Source organism: Diabrotica undecimpunctata, chromosome 1 (assembly GCF_040954645.1).
Source record: "Diabrotica undecimpunctata isolate CICGRU chromosome 1, icDiaUnde3, whole genome shotgun sequence".
Lineage (NCBI taxonomy): Eukaryota > Metazoa > Arthropoda > Insecta > Coleoptera > Chrysomelidae > Diabrotica > Diabrotica undecimpunctata.
Genome location: NC_092803.1, coordinates 108831789 through 108854646, shown reverse-complemented (window position 1 = coordinate 108854646; position 22858 = coordinate 108831789). Strand labels below are relative to the sequence as shown.

The window sequence follows — 22858 nt, the reverse complement described above, 5'->3', positions numbered from 1 at the left end:
CTTAAGTGAATATTTTTTTTTAAAGAAATTATTATAACTATTATTCATTACCTTAGTATTAAATTTCATGAGGTAAATATATACAGATACAGTAGAACCTTGTATAAGTCAAACTTCAAGGGAGACACTAAAAAATTCGAGATTTCAACTTAAGGTGGATCAAGGAGAACTTTTATTCAACATAAAGAGTTGAGGAGTCGTTTTTACTCATTTTAAGTTTAAGGGGTATATAGTCCAGTCGTCAGAGAGTTGACCCCTAAAAATCACATGAACAAGCTGAATTTTGCCGAGAATATTAATTTTGGGACTCCAAAAAAGATGCAAAAAAGTTTACCACTTTTACCCCCGGGCTTCCCCATCACAAAAAAAATCAATTTACCACAAATCTGTAAGCAGTAGAAAAATGTTTCAAATAAAAAATGTAGCTGAGATAATTTTAAACAAAAATGTTTATTAGCATTTTTTGTGTAGAATGAACCATTCTCTCAGAAACAACACTTGATGCGACCGTCGATTTTGAGTGTCAGTTACGTGGCGAAATCAATGTTCAATAAAATTTGTATCAGGTCGAAGTTAAAAATTCGATATCTTTTGATTCAATTGTCCTATGGACAAAAATCAAGATGCGTTTTAAAGGTAAAGAGTGCAGCTTTTGCATGCGGTTGTTGTATTTTGCTGCGAATAAACTCAGTTTTTATAAAGGTGTTAAATAAATAAACGTGGCGCGATTTTTGCCATTTTTTAAGATTCTCATTGAGATCAATAAAATTGACCACTTTCATTGACCAGTCGTAGTAAAATTTTCTGTTTAAGAGATCAATCTTTAAAACCTATGCATGAAATTTCAATTTTCGAGTTGTGGCATGATTCATTTGAAATATGAATAAAAAACGCAGAATTTAATGTTTTATATTTCATACAATCGCACTTCACGGGAAATGCCTCCAAGAAGACGATTTTGGGTGTATTTTATAGAAAAACTTTGGTGCTTTTAAAAAAGTACTAGTTTTATTGAAAAACAAAAATTTTCAACATTTTAGATTGTTTCTATCCAGCGTTTTTTAAGCGTATTTCGAATGTGTCACATTTGTTGCCAAAACTCAAAACTAAAATTTTATGATATAGGTTTTGAAAGATTTTTTTTCCTAAGTTTATGGCACTGGCAAAGCCAAAAGGCCAGTCATGTTTTGTCATAGTTTTATCATCCATTTCCATTGTTTATATTATATACATATTAATATTATATACCTACATGTTAAATTAGGATATAATATTTTTAGTGTGTTAGTAAATGCCTAAATATTTTGGTTCCTTGTTTTGAAAGAAGGAACTTTTCTTTTATTTTTATTGTTAATGTTTTGAAATCCTTCATAGATATATTGGATCAAATGAATTCTTATAAATTATTTTCAAGGTCATTGAGATGGTATCGAAAAGTTGTCTTTGACATTTTACTAAATGTTGTCGTTGTAAATGCTTTGTCACTTTATTCCAAAGTAGCAAATAAAAATATAAAAATTGTTTAATCCGTTCTATTAATGTACACAATTAAATGAAATGTCCAAAAAGAAACTGCTCCAATCAATGTTATAAGGATATTGCTATCAGGCATGGAAGAAAAAGAGTACAAAAGGAGACTCCCCATGTGAAGACAAAGTGTTCTGCTTGCGCAAAATATTTATGTTCTGAGTGCTTTTTTAAGGCGCACATTACAAAAATTTTTCTTTATGAGCATTTATGTTAAACTTGCTGACTTTTTTTATGCCATTTGTTACACTACTTATACTTAGCGTTACACTACTATATAAATAAATATTTAAGTTAAAAATGCATTTTTATCACACTTTGATAAACAACCTTCATAAAAAAACTATAATACCATCTAGCCATGGACTAAAATCATAGAACTGTTTTCTGAGGCTAAAACTTTACATTCTCCATATAAAATATACAAGCCAAGTGACTGCTGAGGAGGTACAAGGCATGTAGTTTAGTAAGGTATACCAAGTACCAAATTTGACCCTCAATATTTAAATTTACCTTCTGGACTGAGTACCATATATGATTATAGTAACCGAATGATTCTTTGGTAATGCAGTAAAAGAGAGGCTGGCAGTCAACCTTTTAACTGCTGTGGAATATCATTATGGCCTGTACAATTAGCAATGAATATCAAGATTTTTCTCTTTTCTTTTGCCATTTTCTTATTTATGAATAACTTTTTGAAAATTGCAAAAGTTATCCATGCTTTTGTATTTGCTTCATATTTCAAAGGTAGTGATTGACATCTTGAAAAAAATGAGGTTTTTCAGATTTACTGATCACTAATGGTAAGAGTTTTTCTGTGCGATATGTTTACTACTAGCAGAATAGTCAAATGTTCCTTGCTATATTTCCCACCATGGTATTTATCATTTTTAAAAGTTAGTCTTATCAGGAAGATATTTAAAAAACAGTCCTGTTTTGTCAACATTGAAGATATTATTAGGTTCTTAACCATATAACAAATCTTGAAATTTATTTTTCCATTTATTACAGGTTTTAATGTCAACAGTTGCTCTTTCTTCACAAACTTTTTTAAAAATAAGTTCATGTCTTCTTTTGAACTTTTCTAAGCATCAATTACTAAAAAATACTCTAATTAGTCACTCCCAATGATTTAGGCTTTTTCTTGTAACAGTGTTCCACTAACACTGATATTTTGGCTCCAACACTGCTCAAACCATTTAAGTAAGCACTCCTCCAATCCCTGAGCTTCTGCAATTCATCTTCCTTTACAGGACAAATTTTGACTGCTTTGAACTTTTTTCCCTGATATCTGATTCGTTTTGTATTATTGTTGACATATTACTCATTAGTGGCCAAATTGTTGTAGTATGTACACATACTGGTATCCATACACACATACTGGTATCCATTCTAAGAGCCAATATTTATATTGTCTGCAAATTCTTAGTAACTTATTTTTTGTGAGTTATAGAAGTAATAAAAATAATCAAGATGTCAATGGTATCCCTACATTGTTGGCAAGTTCTTAAAATTGTTAACTTTTTTTCTTCAAACTATAGATGTATTTAATAACTTTCAAGTAATTGATTTGTAAAATAAATCATTGCTATGTTCAAGATACTGAGATCCAATTTAATTTTTCGAGTTATAGAGGGAAAATATCTACCAAAATGGCTTGCAGGGACTCACTGATTACTTCAACTAATAGAGGGTGGAGATTTCGAGTAATCTAGGTTTTGGGGATTGAAGGGAGAGGAACAAAATGTTTTTTGAGTTTTGGAGTTTTTCGACTCATTGAAATTCAACTTACAGAGCTACTACTGTATTTATTAGCTAATAACAAGAATTATTATTCTAAGCTCTAATTAATAATAAATATTGCTACTGTCCTAGAGGGCATCAATACCCCATACTTTTCTGTTCTCTGGTTGTCTTAAGTTAGTTTGATTTGTATAAATTAAATAAAAACATGTCAGCAAGACTCGTTCAATAGGTAATAAAAGAGCTTGACTTGATCATCTATAAAGTTTGTAAGAGGTTAATTTTGCTAATTAGTTATGATCATAGAGAGTCTTTATTTTCAATTTCTTGTCTTAGTTTATTAATTTTCTAACTACAATCAACTGTTCAATTATAAATTGCCATAATATTAAGCTTTAAGGTCGCGGCATATTATCATGCACGTAGCGTTTCCAGTCCAGCAATCGGACTGCGCGTTCACATTTTCATACATAGAATGTTTCAGTTTGGTTCGGTGAAGATATGATCTCGCTTTTCGCGACAAAAATTATGTGCAATTGCTCTTCTACTTAACGATGAGAAAGAAAAACTGTAGTAAAAAGAAGGTTTGAAGTACATTCAATGCTAAGAGAAAGGAAAAAAGGAAGGTGAATACTAGACTGTATACAAAGAATTAATTGAGGATGATGAAAAATATTATGGATATTTTAGAATGAATAGTAATCAGTTTGAATATATTTTAAATTTAATTACACCTTTAGATAAAAAACAAAATACTACATTTAACAAAGCCATACCTATCAAACCAAAGAGTATTTTTAAAAAAGAAGAGGTATCACTTCTGTGCAAAAGTCCTAATTGTTTATCACTTCCATGATTAATTGTCACAAAGCAATAAAAACACATGCATAAATGACAAAATAGCCTCGAAAATTATTTTTTAAATATTCTGTATCAAAAATCAAACAAATACCTAAATAAACAATGAGGAGAAAACAACAGACCTCTAATTCACATTATCCGTACCAACAGGTTTCGACTCGTTCCGTAGCCGTCGGCATCGGTAAAATATTGTTTTCAAATATACTGAACGGAAACGTTAGGTGTCTGATACGATACGTTCCGGACAGTGTGAGTTGTTCATATTTAAAATCATTTAAATTATATTTTTCCGTAAAATATTGTTTTCAAATATACTGAACGGAAACGTTAGGTGTCTGATACGATACGTTCCGGACAGTGTGAGTTGTTCATATTTAAAACCATTTAAATTAAATTTTTCTGAAACTAAACGCTATGTGCTGGAAACACAACATGCATGATAATATGCCACGACCTTTAGTATCATGCTCTATAAAATTTCAACTACTCAAATGCCTTTACATCAGTTAAGGTCACTTTAAATATGTCAGAAATAACTTGGTCTCTTGAATAAAATTAAAGACAAAAGTTTTACCAGAAAGTCATAAAGTATTTAACAAGTTAAAACAAAAGTGTGTTGAGAATTACGCTGAAGTAAAGTGGATGTGGAAGATTAATGAGATTATTCAGATATCAATTATTATCCTGAAATCAAACAAAAGATTGGGAGATTTTTAACTAATACATAAATAAATAAGTTTCCAAATTGGTTTCACATTTTATTTTTTTAATTTAAGTACAATCATTTAGAGAACTCAGTTTTAGTACAGGCTCCTTTCTGGCGAAAAATTAACCTCAAATATGCAAAAAAAATGGTAAGTCTTTTCTTGGCTAATGGATCATTAAATCTATAACATATTGAAATTACCAAAACATGGCAAAATTTATTTATTGACAGTACCTATAATCTCTTCTGAGTTTTATCATTTTCAGCAATGATTATATATTGTATCATTTTGTTTTTTGCTATCCTCTTATTCTTATTTTTCATACCCTTCCCTTTTCCAATTAATAATTTTGAAAGTTACAAACAATTCACTAACATTGATATGCTGTAGCAAATTACTGGAAAACAAAAATATATTGTAATTATAATTGACTCATAGACTTCTTACTTATTTACTTCATATACAATTTGATTAAGATTTACAAAACCATAATTTGATTTAATTAAGTTCACATCATTAATACTAATAAAAATGTCACATTTAATGATTCAGTGATTAACATTAAAAAATGTCAAATTTAGATTTTTATTTGATTTAGTTATTACTCTATTGTTAACACCATTTTAAAATATCCTAAACTTTGAGTACATAATATATCTATTAGTGTTTAAAATCCTTTTAGTTATTATAATGAAATTTACTCACTTAAATATGTTTCAACTGTCTCTTGATCAGGTGTGACAGTACCATCCACACCAACAAGTAACATTAAGCTGTCATTTATTTCTTCATCCCTTAGATCTGTTACTTTAACTACACTGTTTGCCATAATGATAATCTAAAACAGATTTATTTGAAGGTTGTTTCTACAATGGCACTTAACCTGCCATATCATTTTCTTTTAAAATATAAACAAGACAGAAAGGGCAGATCTTTCACACAGAACATGGATCCAAAAATTCACACATTAAAATTCAGCCAAGAGATCAATTCAAAATACAAACCATGAAGATAAAATGCAGGTAAACTATAGGATATGAAAAAGGATATCAGAATCAGGAAAAAGACATCAATTCAAAATACAAACCATCAAGATGAAATGCAAGTAAACTATAGAATATGAAAAATAAATCATAAACCAATTGCATTAATTATCAAAGAGAAACAAATGACTAAGGTACTATATGAAGTTTGAGACTAATACAAAAAAATAGATGAGGAAGAAATGGATATAGGTAAAATAAAATTTCTTACGAACTATAAAGGAAAAAGGGCAAATAGGGATCTAAAATACTAATCTTAGTACTGGAAGGCTTTAACAAAGGGCGAAACATGTTAATATAGCTTGTTTTGAAAAATCTGATTATGCCCTTTTATTTTTTGCAATAGATTTAATAAGTAAGTCAACATAAATAAAGAAAAACGTAGACGATGAAGCCTTTATTTATATAAAGAATAACAATTTTGATATGACAGGTTCGTTTATCCGCCAAAATGCTAACATGCAAGATTAAAAGCCCTGAATGGGCTACATTGATATATTTAATGTTTATTGGTTTACACAAATCTAACAATCAACATATAATACCTAGAATATACAATGTTACACAAAACCACGTTCCCGTTGCAGGGCGAACTTTTTAATAATCAATTACGCTTGTTTGTTTATCGATCTTAGTCCGATTTTATATATTATGAGCACTACACTTCTTGTTTCACATAGTTACTCAACACACACTGTTCGTAAAGCAGAATTATAAATCTTATTAGGAATTGTAAACTAATTCTGAAGAAATTAAAAGTAATTTTAACGCTGTAACATCCATCTTGTTTTGCAAATGCGAGGATTTATTAACGCTCAACGCCACCAAGCTCAAGATGGAGGAAATAAGGAAGACAAATGTCAGTTGTCGTTGTCAATATGTCTTCATGTTCACATGGTAACTCTCTGAAAAGTGAAAATGAACCAGAGATATGTAAATGAACAGACATGGTATGGTAACTGATGGTAACATAATGAAATATGTCAGCCTGACGTCACTCAGGGGGTAAATTTTACGAATTATTGTTTGAGAACAATAGGATAAGTGGTTTGGAGAATATATTTTGTTGTTAAATATCGTTAGTGTTTTAGTTTATGTTTATATCTTGAGATATAATGTATCTATAGATATCATTGAGTGTTTTTTAGTTAATCTTGAATCCAAAACTGTTAACCTGAATCCAAGGTGTTAAGATACATTAATGTGGTTGTCTTAAGTACCTATTTACTGGATTTTATTTCTGCTGTTTTTAATGCAGGTAAATGTTTAACATAAATTAATTCAAACTTTTTTATTGATTCAGATGACTGGTGGAAATATTTGCTGTGTAGCAATTTGCAAAAATAGTTCAAAAAAGTCCAAAGAGGATGAAAGGAATGTAATGTTTTTTAAATTCCCAAAAAATGTAATTATTATGGGTCATACGAAGGATAAGCTGTACCTACTGCTGTGTTAATAAAATAGTTTGTAGTATACACTTTCGCGTGGAAGAGTATGAGGATGTTTTAAAAGCTAAACTATTAAACATACAACCTAAAAAGCTGGAAAAAGATGGTAAGTAGTTCATTTAAATGTTCAGTAAAAATGTGTTAATTGATTGACTTCGAGTTCACTTAATTAAAACTTGTAATTTTAGCAATTTCATCGTTATTTTTACTGCCAAATGAACATGACTTAAAAGAAATAACAAAACGCATGACCAGGAAAGAAAACAAAGATATTGTCGAACATATAATTTTACAGAATACTAAATCGGGGCAGATAAAAGTAATACAAATGAATACTCCTACCCAACATATTGATTTACCAGAAATACTTCATGTAATAAAGAATCATAATTATATATATTAAGGAACACGAAAGAAGAAAACGTGAAACTTTAACAAAAACTTCTAGAAAAAGAAGATACTGAAAACAATCTTGAATCATGGATTAGAGAACTTAAGATAGCTAAACTGGAAAGCGAAACTAAGTTTGAGGAAAAGGAAAACATATTTTTCAAAGCCATTAATGTAATCAGATGTTCTTAAGTATGTTGAACTTAATATCCTTCTGAAACTATTTTTATGTTGAACTTAAGGGGAAACTTAATTCTGATATATAATATTTATATTGTTCTAAAGCTCTTTTCTTGTGGCATTTTTAAAGTAATTACTATTTAAATGGGAATAAGAAACAAATTAAGGTTAAAGTACGTTTATCCACGTTTCAATTTCCACTTCGGAAATCGTTCTCAAAATACAAACACTAGTATTAAGTATATTATTATATTATACGTACGCCAGAGAGGCGAATATTGGGAAAGAATTAAGAGTACCATATGATATAAAAAATGTTAGTACAGATATCTTTTGTGTTGCAAAAAAGACATTTTAACACAAAATTCTACAATGAATGGCATTCCCAAATTAAAGATAAAGATCCAAACTATTGCAGATTGCAGTGTGATTTCCCTATAAAATGATGGTATGCCAAATGTGGGTATATGGCCAGAAATACTATAACAAATATTAATCGCTTACGTAGTGGACATTGCAAAACTATTTGCTATCTCTACAAAATAGGTAAAACAGAAACACCGATATGTGAATGCGGAACCATTGGAACAGTGATCCATATCTTCTTTGAATGTCACATAAACAAACACAAAAATATGGATCTGTATTTAGAACTATTAAGAGCAGGAATAGTCCAATATCTTTACATAGTATTCTATATAAACTCTCTGACAAAGTTATAAAATAATTAATAAATTCATCAAAATTTTTCAAATACATCTATAAAAAAAAATTTTATTTGTCAAAATTTAAAAAATAAAATAAATTTAGAAAATACTGGAAATATCCTAACATACAAAAATTTACGTCCTTAAAATCCTTAATCCTAACCGAAGGTAGCATTACCCATAAACCTAATGTGACAATTTGTTTGGAAATAATGTTTGGAAGCTACCCCCAAAAAAATCTAATATGGAAATGGCGATGGAAAATGGTTATCTTTCAGTATCACCCAGCTGTCAATTAGCAGTAAACAGAAGTAGTTTGTCCCTGGTTGTGCATTGCCTAGAGCAAGACGCTCCATTCGCTTAGCTCGGGCATATTTTGACAGATTCATTGTCGGAAGTCGGAAACCTACAACACAACAATTCCTACTTCTCAGTATTAATAGCTCAAGTATGCTACTATTGCAGACTTCTTTCTTAAAAAAAAGAATTATTCTAAATAGTGGAAGTGTATACTAAACCCATCACATTTTGGGTAGTATATATTTAAAAAATATATTTTAGTTGTTATAATTTACCATAACTATTTATTATATGGTGCAGATAAATAAATATTGATTGTCGGTAATTCGCAAAGTTCTATTTTATTTACTATTTAGTTTGTTTACTATTAATATTGGCTATGAGTACGTGTGCTTGGTTGTATAGCAATTTCCAGCCACTTCTAGTCTGTCAAAAAGTAACTAACTTCGTAAAAAAATAATTACTAAATTCACTAGACAGTTCGGACTGGGAATAGCGAACCGAGTTCAGAGTATATAAACCTTTTTTAGTTGAGTTTATCGAAAGTACAAGCTGAATATAGCCCCAAATGTCAAAAATATTTCGGTTTGGCAGTGTAGGCATGTACTTTTCTTAAGCTTTATCTTTTTATATTTGAAGCATACAGCATCTACATTATAAAAACATGCCAACACTGCTATACCGAAATTTTTTGTTCCATGTTTGGCATTTGCGGCTATAATCAGCTTGTACTTTCGGTAAACCAGAGATATGTAAGAGACTTTTACATATCTCTGCGGTAAACTCATCGAGCAAAAAGACAAAGGAGGGAATGTAAAGGTAGTGGGGGCAAAAATATTGTTAGACAGGAAGTGCCATCTTGAGAGGCCAAATTAAACAAGGAAAGAGAGTCTTTCCTTGTTTAAGAAATCAAATTTAGTTGGGTTATGTTATTATTTGTCCCAACTGTCACATGAAATCTTATTTATATTGAAGTTTTTTAACAATTGTTTCACATTTTAGACTGTTATCGTTAATATTTAATTAAAATTTTCTCGTCTAAGACACATTCTGAAAACTATTTTATAGCTACTGTTAATAAGTGTCGGAAAATTTAAATTTGGCGCATTCGCATTTCCGGATATGTCTGCCATCAGAGGCCACTTTTTTGGTCGCCTTTTCATAACGATTAGATTCCCTCTTTTGTCTTTTTGCTCGATGGGTAATCTCAACCACTCAACCTATTTTTTTATGTACTATGAGCTTAGACAAGGAAAGACTATGAGCATCCTTACATGTACTGAGTAAATCGAAACCAAAAAAAAAACGAAGAAGAAGAAGACAACTGACAATCATTGACATTTTTTTCATCAGGTTAAAGGTTAAGGTAACTTCTGATGTACTGATTCTGATTGAGAAGTTTTATAAATACAAGTATATGGAAATGAATAAAATATCAGGTTGAAATTAGATTAAACAGTGTAAATAATATAAAGTAGAATCTCACTATTTTTAGTAATAGACACATGACAAATTATAGGCTGTTCTACAAACAAAAACTTTTTGTCATATGAATTGAAAACCACAAAATAGTACCCATTTAAATCCAGACTTTCACACCTAATTTACACATAACCGAGATGGATATAAGCGACGTGGATGAAGATATTGATCCTGCAGATATTTGTTCTGAAAGACACTCAGAGTCTGATGAGGAATTATTTGTAAGTGAAAATAACTTCAATTTTAACATAATCGTATCATAATTTTGGATAATTTAAGAATCAAGTAGTAGTTTTTTTTGCTTTTAGTAGTAGCTTTTGTAGTTTTAACTTTTAACATCTTGGAACTACTATTGAAAAACGAAGCGGTGTTGACGATCGAACACTTTTTTATGCAGTTCCCGTGAATTTTTAAATATTGTTTAAACCAGTAATTCTCAATCTGTGGCATACACCTCCCCCGAATACTCTGGATTAGTGTTAATACACCTCCTTAATCCACACTTACATTGTAGTTTACTACAATAATGTTAGAATACTCTATTTTAAATGAAGATAATTAAAAACATTATAGTTAAGTTATATGCAATCAGTTCATTTGTAGTTTTAATATCTTGGAACTACTATTAAAAACGAAGCAGTGTTGACAATCCAACACATTTTTTTCTTTAATTCCTGTCAATTTTTAAATATTGTTTAAACCAGTAATTTTTAATCTATGAAGTACACCTCCATCGAACACTCCAGATTAGTCCACATTCACATTATAGTATAGTAAGAAGTGTATGGTGTAACCAGTATTCACAGGTTCACACATCTTTCATTTGGTCAAAAAACAAAAAAAAATTGTTGTTTGAGATGTCCATGCATTATAGTATTTTTATATTGGCAAAGAAGATGCCATCAGCTTCATTATATGAATAACAGAAGAGTTTGGTTTGATTTAATAAATTGTGAAGTAAAGTGTACCAAAACATTTGAAAACTTGTATGAAAAGTTAGGAAACAATGAGCATAACACTTCAATACATCTTTATATTTTTACCCCACAAAGCAGAATTTTGTTTCATTAAACAAATTAATAAATTATTGTCTATAGTTAAAGATTGGTTAGTTATTTTGTAATAATACAATTGTTTAAAATATGTAGAAAACTACAAAAAGTTATCTATTTGCACAGCATTTTATAATTTGTTATAAATATTGTTCCTATTTACCATATCCTGTACTTTCAAGAAAATATGCATGGAATAGTCTCAATTATGATATGTTTAGAATATATTCCTTGGTATTAAAACCTGTTTACAATGAATTTTTTTATTAAGGATAATATACAAGCAAGTCCTGATAAAGGTTTACTTTATGATGATCCATGGTTAGTTAGTGGTATATTGAGGGCTGTAGTGGATGAAAGTTTGGAGGATGTAATAACCTTAGTTAACTCTGGAAAAAGTGTTAATAATAATGACAATAATGGAAACACACCTCTTCATATTGCTGTATTTAAAAACAAGTAAGTAATTTATTTAATAAAAAAACTAGAAATATGCTTTGATTAACAAAAAACAAGTATCTTAGTAGTGCATAATCTTTTGGTTGGCTTCTAATATATTTTGCTTCTGTTGGTAGATGTTTGTAATTTTTATACTTAATACAGATGATATTTATTTGTATGTTTTACAGCTACTAGCTCCACCTTGCTCCACTTAATGTGTACTAATTCAAACATATATACATAATATGTGTATTTAAGTCCATACGCAAAATAAAATTCAAACAGAATTCTAATTCAAACAGAATAATTTGTAACTGAATCACACTATAGTTTAAGTTTGTAACATTTTATAGTGGTGAAAATTATTTGGGCAGTTAAGATGTAGTTATGTTAATACATAGTCTATTTGTAACAAGGTGGCTTGTATAGAACTATTGTTGGAATAATCAACAAATATAGGAACTCAATTGCTGGTTCTGAGGCTCTGATAATCATATTGCTGGCACAATTCGCAAAAACTTATGACAACCACTATGAACACAAGGTTTGTTCTAGTGGTAAAACACCTGGTTAATGTTCTTATGGATCTGCGACTGAAAGCCAGATAATATTTTTTGTTTTTGTTACACCATTTTATTTTTACACATTACAAGAAAAATAAACATAAGAGATTCATAGGTAGGGACGGCCAGGGGAATTTTACGAAGCAAGTAATTATACAGAGTCAATTCAAATATAACAGCCTTAGCTAGTGTCATGTGCGCAAGTCCAAATGTCTACAAAGCATACTAGCTGACAGAAGAGGGATCGCTGCACATACTAACAAATTTCAGTTGTGATTGGGATGTCAATGATAGTATACATAGGTTCCTATAAGAAATAGATGTGTAAAGTGTAACAAGGTAGGCATTAATCTTTCGTTACAATTGTTTTTATGTTATCAAATGAAAACCTGATTCTTATTGACAATTTGCTTGTTAATTTCATGCTGGAGCATTTTACGCTGCATAAAATTACTTGATAACCTATCATTGTCTTGCTTGATACAAAAATATAAAAAACAGGTATAGATATAAGTACCTAACGCTGATTATTTAATTCCAGATGCCTAAAACATATGTTCGATAAGTGCCTACTTGTGGTAATATTGCAGATTAGCTCCTTCAAACAGCTCTACATGCTACAGCCCCAGGCAGGAAAATTACGAGATGTTGAACAAAATGTCAACCTCTGCAAGGCAACTCTGCATTACAATATAATGATGAATCACAGTATAAAGATAAATATTAATTGAATAATCAGCTTTAATAAAATCAAGGTTAAGAGATTTTATTCGAATATTGTTTCAACATTAGTATAAAAACCTTCAAGACTTTGAGCCCAAAGGGACAGAAACATGTCACCCACAACCATGTTCTTGATCCACCAAGATGGCGCCAACTGGTGAGCAGCGTTTAAATCTGCTCTCTCTAGTTAGTGACGAAAATTTCCTAGAGAAACAATTTAAGTGCTGTCAAAGTAAAGCTACTAAAATCTTAGTTTGTGCACAGTGTGGAAATGTTTTTCATTTGTCATGTGCAACCAGAAGTAAGCTTTAGTGCATCAAAATTTGTGACACACGAATAATTTGCTGTGAAACAAACTAGAAATCTAATGACGTTGAGGAGAATTTCCAAAGTAAACCCGATCTATACAAAGAAAATGAGCTACTTAAAAATATTATAAAAGAAAAAGAGGAAAAATTTAATTTATTACTAGAAAATAATTCTCTTTTAAAACAAAACAATTGTTATCTACAAGAAAAGATAAGCCAAATGGAAGCAAAAACTGAACCTGTTAAACAACCAGTTTTAAATGAGCCAAACAAAAAACACCTTAGTCATATCTTTCTTTCTCCCCTTCTTTTTACCCTATCAGGGTGTCGGATCCTTAGTCATATCAAACAATTAAATCCAAATTATAAAATTACAAATAAATTTCAAAGACAAAGGCAAAGTTGCCAACTGTTGCCAAAAGTAGTAGAAGCCCTGATAATAATTCAACATCTGCAGAACTTAGTAATGCACAGCTAAATAAAATGCAAACTTTAGTAAATATAAATGAAGATATGGGACAAAACAATGATGGTTTTACGTTAGTCTACTCAAAGAAGAAAACTAGACAAACAAAAAAGAACTACGGTGAAAATGATACAACTACCAACTTAGGAGTTCAAAGAAAGGCTTGGCTTTACCTTTCTAGAGTTAAACGAAGTGTCACAACAGAAACTATCTTCGATTATCTAAAAGATCAGGAAGTGTTTAAAGAGGCTGATATTATTATTAGAGAACTACCAACTAACGAAAACCAAAACAAATGTTTTATGTATGGTGTCAACTTCGAATTAAAAGATGAAATTTACAAACCGTAAACTTGGAGAAGATCTGTCGCTTACAAGAGTTTCGATTTCCGGAAATACCAACAATATAATCGTCGCTCCGAGGATTTTTAAATAATTTTTTAGTTAGGGACTCTCAAACCCAAAGTACATGTCAAACTTCAGTAGTTCACCAAAATATCCGAAGTCGAGTTATTAATGCAAGTAAACCAACAAACTTATATTTCCCTATTTTACACTGCAATATACACTTTTGATACTTCAAAGTAATAATGTGTATGTTTTATGCCTTAGTGAACACTGGTCGAAAGAAGATAAACTTAAAGTAACCAATATTGAAAACTTTAATTTAGTGTCTTATTTCGCAAGAAATGATAAAGAAAGTGGAGGTGTATGCATACTTTTAAATAATAAGTTCAGTTGTGAACAGCTAAATTTACGTCAATGGTGTATTGAAAGCAAAGTTGAAATATGTGAAGTAAAATTTAAAGTTCATGGAAGTAAAAAATGTTTATTTATTGTAACTATATACAGACCTCCTTATAGTGTGAATTTTAATACTTTTATTACGAAGTTAGAACTCTTGTTGTAGAGTATTTATAACAATAATGATTTTTTCGTTATATGTGGAGATTTTAATATCAATTTTTTAGAAAATAGCAATCAGAAAAATATTTTAATAAACTTATTTTTAGAATACAACATTAAATTTCACATAAATGTACCTACTAAAATTACTAAAAATTCTTCAACATGTATTGAAAACCTTTTTTTTTCAATTTAGATGTTCAAAAGGTGAGTGTATGTGACACATTTCTATCAGATCATACTTATCAATTATGTGCTTTTGATATGAAAGTTACTGGAAAAAATCCTCAAACTGTTTTTACCAGAAACTTATGCGATGCCAACTTAATAACTTTTCAAAATATTTTAGCTAATATTGATTGGAGTGATATGATTATGATACTTTCGTATATTATTATAATACTGCTTTCTTACTTAGAGTAACTACCAGACCAAAACAAAAAACGTGGTTTGCACCTTATATTAAGGGTTTGAATGATCAATTGTGTCAGATGAATAGATTAAGAAAACAACTCAATAACCCACAGTATTCGGAACGATACAAGAAATTTAAACAAGAATATAAAAAAATTGTTAAAAAACATAAAAAGGAACAATATGATAATCAATATAGAAATAGCAATAATGTAATGAAGGAAAGTTGGAAAATAATTAATAAAACAATGGAGGTTAAAACTGTCAATCAAATCAAAATTGAATATCTTTTAGTAACAACGGTGACTTACAAAATTATCATAAAGCTGATCAAATCAACAATTATTTTATTAATGCTGTAAAAAATAATGAACTATCATTTGTTAACCTTATGATACCAATTGACCTCAAATTGAATTCAATTCAAGTTTCTTTTTATCACCAACCACTAAAAGGAAATTATATCTTTTGTAGACAGCGGTAAACAGCTGCAGCGGTAGACGAAATTGATGGAAAAGCTTTGAAACATGTTGCCACTTATATAGCTTTACCACTATCTTATCTCATAAATGAATCATTTACATGCGGAATATTTCCAGATATAAAGGATTCCTATTTTTAAAAATAAAGGATCTGTAACGGATATTGCAAACTATAGGCTGATTTGTGTGTCAAGTCAATTCTCTAAAATATTTGAAGAAGCCTATGCAAAGAGATTAACAGATTATTTAGAACATTTTAAAATTCTTCTTGTTATTCAAAACGGGTTTAGAAAAAAGAAATCTACAAATACTGCTATTTCTGACTGTCTTCAATTTATTTATAAAGCATTAAATGATAAATTAAATGTGTTGGGTCTTTTTATGACCTTAGTCGTGCATTTGATACGGTTGATCGTGAACTCTTATTACAAAAATTGCAGGGTATTGTAGTACGTGGTATACCCTACAATTGGACCCTATCTTATCTAAGTAATAGAACTCAAGTAGTCACAGTGGAAAATGTAACGTCGATTCCACTTCAATGTACGATGGGTGTACCTCAAGACTCAATACTGGGGCCTTTATTTTTCATTATATTTGTAAGTGACCTAAACACGTTTTATTCAATGCCAGATAAAATTGTTCAGTATGCTGATGATACCAATATTCTCATGTCTCATAGTGAACCCATACAACTGATGGAAAATACCAATGTTGCGTCTGCTGAATTTAGCACATATTGTAAAAATAATGGACTCAAGTTCAACGTAACAAAAACACATTTTATGCGTTTCTTACCAAAAATCTTAACTCCAAATTCTGACTTTTATTTACATGTGGATGGCAAATCAGTAGAAAGTTATACTACAACGAAATTTTTGGGGGTAACCCTAGATCATAAACTTACATGGGAAACTCATGTAAATCATGTATCAGTAAAGTTAAGTACATGTAGCTATATAATGCGTAATTTAAGAGAAACTGTCTCATTTGATATATTGCGAATGATTTACTTTAGTTTAGTCCAGTATGTACTTCAGTATGGCTTAATATTTTGGGGTTGCTCATCTCATTTTGAACGGGCATTTATAGCTCAAAAGAAAATTTTAAGAAGTATGTATGACGTTCCATTTTCAGATAGTTGCAAGCCACTATTTAAGAAGTCTAATATTTTAACACTACCTAGCCTTTTAATTTTTCAATTAATATTGCACATTGAGGAAAACAAGCTCAAGTTTGACAGAAATGAGGACATTCACTCACATGATAGTAGAGGTAAATCAAATTTTCAACAACCTTTCTCTAGATTAGGTGTATCCCAACATGCACCTCAAATATATTGGAATAAAATGTTCCAATAAAATGGTCAATATATTAACTCTAAGTAATTCTTCACATAAAGGTTTTCGCCAAACTGTGTATTCATTTTTAATGGACAACACATTCTACAGTGTTAATGGATTTTTAAATTTTTAACATTTTTTCAACAATAGTTCTAAATTTGTATTTGTAACTTTTATTTCTTATTTATTTTATTGTAATCACTGTTTTATTTTAATCATGTGTACTTTTACTATATATTGTACTCTTTTGTACTAAAATTTTGACTAGTCCGATAAAATTTATACATTTTTTTTGTAAGAATTGTGTAAACTTTGTGGATGAACTATACGCAACGCAAAGAGCTGAAAGATCATTAACGACAAGTTAAAACGTTACCCTTTCTTAAAAGGGGTCCTTACAACATATATATTGTCAGGTAGATTTTAAGTTCAGCGATCAGTCTATTTGATAAGAATATGTTTTTTTAAAATAACAGAGTAAAATACAACCAAATAAAATAATATAAAATAAATTAATATATCATAATATAGAATAAAATAGAGTACAATAAAACCTAATAAAATAATATTAAGTAAAATAAAATAGAATAAAATAAAGTAAAATAGAATAGAATACAATAAAACAAAATTAAATTAAATTAAAATAAATTCGAATAAAACGAAATAAAGTAGAATACAATAGAGTAAAATAAAATAAAACAAAATAAAATAAAATAGAATAGAATACAATAAAACAAAATTAAATTAAATTAAAATAAATTTGATTAAAATGAAATAAAGTAGAATACAATAGAGTAAAATAAAATAAATCAAAATAAAATAGAATAAAACAAAATAAAACAAAAATTAAAATAATATAAATTAGAATAAAATGGTATAATGTAGAATAAAATAGAGTTAAATAAAATAAAACAAAATAAAATAAAACAAAATAAAATAAAATTGAATTAAAATAAATAAAATAAAATAAAATTAAATCTTAAATTTGGCAAATATTAATAGAGCCGCAGTACTCTAATTAAATTGTTTGGTCTGTCTTTTATTTTATTTTTTTTCATTTTAGTTTATTAATCAAGACATACTTTTTTTATGTAGTTTAATATATCTTTCAAAGATATGACGCACCATCAATATTTGACAGTAAATAAATGTTACTCATTTACATTATAACTTTATGAAAGACAGCAATAGTTACAAAGTGAACGACAGTTCAACACTGAAGCATTTGTCGAAATAGTTCATTCACATTTGCTACAATTGAATCAACAACAAAGGATTGTGTACGATACTTTGATAGAAGCTGTTAACATCGGATCTAGTGGAAGTTACTTCCTTGATGCTGGAGATGGACACAAAAACATTACTTAATTTTATTGTTATTGGTAAGGATTAGATGGCAGTAGCCCTAGCGTTGGCTTCACCTGGAATATCTGCAATTTTATAGGAAGGCGGATGAACGGCAATCGTGCCCTGAAATTACCATTAAACATACAAATTAATGAAATTCCAGATTGCAACATCACAAAAATAAAACAGTGGCGAAGATTTTACAGGTATGCAAATTAATCGTTTTGGATAAATGTACATTGGTCCACAAGAGGTCATCCGTCCACAGGGACTGGACATAACTTTAAAAGATATTCGTCACAATCAAAAATATCTTTGGTGCAGTCATTTCATATCAATTTCCAAGATGTATGACTTATACGCCAATAAATGCAAAGAAAATAATGAAAAATACGTTTCCGAAATTACTTACCGTCGTATATTTGGAAAAGAAATTAATTTATCTTTCTTTCACCCTAAAAAGAATCTTTGTAAAGTATGCGAGAAACACAAAAAGAAATTAATATCAGATGAAGATTACCCAGCTCATATTGCGCGGCGTGATGAAGTATAATGACAAGGTTAGAGCAAATACAGATACCACTTTTAGAAGTGCAACATTTGATCTACAAAGCGTTTTGAATATTCCAACGTCCGACGTTTTTCAAATGTATTATACAAGGCAGTTATGTGTCTACAATTTGACTATTTATGAAGCTGAGAAATGCAATAAAGCTTATTGCTTTTCTTTTACAGAATTAAATGGTCAAATGACAGCCGCAGTGGATAGAACCGAAATCAATTTATTTCTGCCCTCTTTCTATACATTGTATAACACATGCAGTTAGATGTTATCCAACATATTTTTTTGGAGAAAGGGCACACATACATGGAGATGGACTCGATGCATTCTGCAATCGAAAGAGGAATGCAAAAATTATGCATGTTTACACACAATGACTTTTTCAACGTTTTCCGACTTGCACGTTCCAAACGTAATAAAAATAAAAGTTCCAGTCCCAATAACGTTCACGAATTAAGATATTCTGATTTCATAGACTTAAAATCTCTCGCAAGTAGCTGTATTAAAAATAAAAACAAAGATGAAACCGGCAAAAACGTTGAATGGCTAAAAATGAAATGCACGCGGTGTAAAAAGGCCAATCCAGGATGTATTTTCTTTAAATACAGATCCTTAGAGACTGAATTTCATGGTCTTGGGGCAGCTGGAAAAGGAAAACCAACAGCAACTGCGATATATCTACAACCAATATATAAATCGTTATTACCAATTACGAAAAAGAAGAAAAAGAGAATTTGTACTCGTAATAAGTAACATAATTCCGCTTGAATATCATGATTGGTACAGTGTACAGGTATTTGTCTGTGAATATTACAGCGCTTGATAGAGTTACAGAACCAACAGTATCAGATTCAGATAGCGATATGGATGTTAATTAATGTTATTGTATGTAACTAATAAAAGTCTACATTACAGAAAATGTTTTATTGTTATTTGCATCGGTAGTTACGTCTCTTTTGTTAAAGTTATGTCATGCCCAAGTCATATTGGTTAATTTTATCTTACATCAGAAGTGACTAAGTCATATTTATTGCATTTTTATTAGTTTTTGATAAGAGTTATTTTATTAGCAACTACACTATTTGCTTCTAGGTGACTAAGTCCACGAACATAAAATTTTAAAAACTGTGTAGTTATCATGTTCGATTTTATAGTTATTTCTAAAGCTTTAACCTTCATTTTCTTGAAATCACCTAAACATGACTTGGTCACTTTTGGTAGCATGCCGACGAATTTTAAGACAGTCGCAAATATTAAACATGTTTTAAATCACAATGGGTTAACGAATCAGTAATTTTATTTTTCATCCTTTTGCGTATATATTTTAATATGTTTTGGTTCATTTGAATAGTTAATCCATTGCATAGACACTAGATTTAGTTCTAATATTTTATGACATTAGAATATTTCTTGTGAATATTTGATTTTGATTATTTTATATGGTTATGATGCTTGATATAATTGCTATGATAATTATCTATTTCATTTGCTATGATAACTAACTATTTTATTTGATTTGATAATTATCTACTTCATTTACGTATATGCCGTATTGCCATAGGGTAGATTTTGATCTTTGAGCTATTTTTTAACTGCTGTCAAAATTTTAAGCAAATCGATGCATATAAAAAAATTCAGTGGTTTTCTACTATTTTTACCGTCATATCCAAGACTATATAATCTAGGAATAGAAATATATCAGAATGGAAGCAACAAAAAAAAAAAAATAACCAACAGGATAAAAAGGTGGACACGATGTGTATTGTCCAATCAACAAGAAGGAAATATCTCAAAACACTAAAATGTCTGTTTTTAAGACAATATACAGGCCGATATATGGTTGCGAAGCATGGGTGTTAACACAGCAAGAAAGAAATAAAATGAAGCGGATGAACTGAAATATCTGAGAAGAGTAAAAGGGGTAATTACTATTTAAATGGCAATAAGCCACAATTAAAGGTTAAAATACGTTTATTAACGTTTCAATTTCCACTTCGGAAATCGTTCTCAAAATACAAATATTAGTAAATTAAACAAATTTTGTTTTTTTGTTACTTAGTGAAAAATTCTTCTAATAATTTAATTTTATCTGACTCATCTATATTGACAATTCAGACATACCTTATACATTTTAAAGTAGACGACTTTAAAATGATATTGTCAATATTGTTGAGTTGCGTTCCTGGGACGACTTTACTTATAAGATAGTTCATTCGATTACATGAAATCAACTTTAACTTGAGAATATCCGTCAGAAAAGATCATAACATGTAATTCGTCTTTAAAAAGACAAATACATGCCATGATGACAGTAAAATTCTCCTGTTAGTGATTCCATAGTAAATTATGAGGGAAAAACCAGGAAAAAAACCTCATAATACTATCCCGACATGGTAAGTATTTGATCGTGCATTTAGTTTACCTTCAATAATTAGCTTCAGAACAAGAGTAAAAGGGGTGTCACGAATAGATAAAGTGAGATGTGAAACAATTAGGAAAGAACTTTGATCAAATAAAAGGCATATATCGAGCACAGTTTAATTTAATCTTGCCCAAGTACTTTCGATCCCTAGATCGTCTTCAGGGGCATTTCGTCAATTGCGGCCTATCTGACAAGAACAAAATGTCATAAACATATAATTGTACATTACACTACACTACAAAAGGACAAACAAACACTTTAAAATTATTAAAGAAAAGCTACATTGTGTGCCGAAGCCGGAGACAGAATGGCTCCCGATCTAACGGAAATGTTGGGGTTACATGGCAACCTTATATTTGATTAGGAAAGAGTTGAATACTGAATCAATAGCATAGTTTGTAGAAAGAAGACAAATCGGCTCGTTAGAACACTTACATAGAATAAACAGTAACAAAAAAGAGAAAAAGAGGAATACCTAAAGTGACTTGGGATAATATGGTGGGGAAATACTGCAGCAGAATGGAAAATATGGCAAGAAGCGAAGGTTGTGTCAAACAGCAGGAAGGCAAAAATTTTTGTATATAGTTTATAGAAATAATTGTACATCCCTACACCCTATGAGTCCAAAAGGGATGTGATCATATATACATAAAACGTGATGATTATGATGGTTGTGATGTTATGAAACATTGACTCAACCGAATATTTATTATTAATTATTAGTATGATTTGTTTAAATCAAACAATACACTTGTGAATATGTGAATATGAACTGAATATATGAATCATCAATGCAATTTAAGTAACAGTGAAGCAATGCAAGCAATGACCGTAGCCATCATTAACTGTGGTTAGTTATTAAGCATTAAGCAATATTAAATAATTTTGGGAAATATTGTTCTGAAGCTATTTTCTTGTTGCATTTTAAAGTAATTACTATTTTAGTCAGAGATCAGAGAAGAAGAAGATGAAGGTTCCTTGATAATATCGATGAAGACATGAGAAATATGCGAATACGTGCTTGGCGGAGGAGGCGATGGATAGGGACGACTGAAGAGAAATTCTTGAGGAGGATTAGGACCCACGCAGGGTTGTATTTTAATGGGAATAAGCCACAATAAAAGTTTAAAATAAGTTTATTGACTTTTCATTAATTATTAATCATTTTGACTTTTCATTAATTAATCATTAATTATTTCATTAAAACACAAACATTAAAAAATTAAATACTTTTTTAAACAAAATTTATTTTGTATTTTGAACGATTTCCGAAGTGGAAATTGAAACGTCAATAAACTTATTTTAAACTTTAATTGTGGCTTATTCCCATTAAAATAGTAATTACTTTGGTAAATGTTGCTGTAGATGTAACCGTTTTTCTTTATTAAGTGAATATTTAGGTGATGTAGGGGCCGCCTAAAAACCTATTAAAAAAAGACATT

General features: G+C 29.7%; 2 protein-coding genes and 1 long non-coding RNA gene across 4 annotated transcripts in view; 2 read left to right on the top strand and 1 right to left on the bottom strand.

Annotated features, from left to right (window-relative positions):
- The window catches only part of pps (protein partner of snf), an 87086-nt gene extending 80346 nt beyond the window's left edge, over positions 1-6740 (bottom strand). For both annotated transcript variants that reach the window (XM_072546270.1, XM_072546278.1), the window contains exons 1-2: positions 6427-6740; positions 5544-5676 (exon numbers count right to left, since the gene is read on the bottom strand). In XM_072546270.1, coding sequence (XP_072402371.1) covers positions 5544-5667 — 124 coding nt within the window. In that variant the 5' untranslated portion in view covers positions 5668-5676; positions 6427-6740. The remainder of the gene's footprint in view (positions 1-5543; positions 5677-6426) is intronic.
- LOC140452183 (uncharacterized) lies at positions 5770-8341 on the top strand. The gene is made up of 3 exons (XR_011952152.1): positions 5770-6073; positions 7185-7435; positions 7518-8341. It is a non-coding gene; the product is annotated as an uncharacterized lncRNA (long non-coding RNA).
- A 1776-nt stretch (positions 8342-10117) lies between these two features.
- LOC140434290 (uncharacterized) overlaps positions 10118-22858 on the top strand; it is a 42765-nt gene continuing 30024 nt past the window's right edge. Inside the window, exons 1-2 of the mRNA XM_072522445.1 lie at positions 10118-10609; positions 11712-11899. Of these exons, the coding sequence (XP_072378546.1) occupies positions 10526-10609; positions 11712-11899 (272 nt within the window). The 5' untranslated portion in view covers positions 10118-10525. The remainder of the gene's footprint in view (positions 10610-11711; positions 11900-22858) is intronic.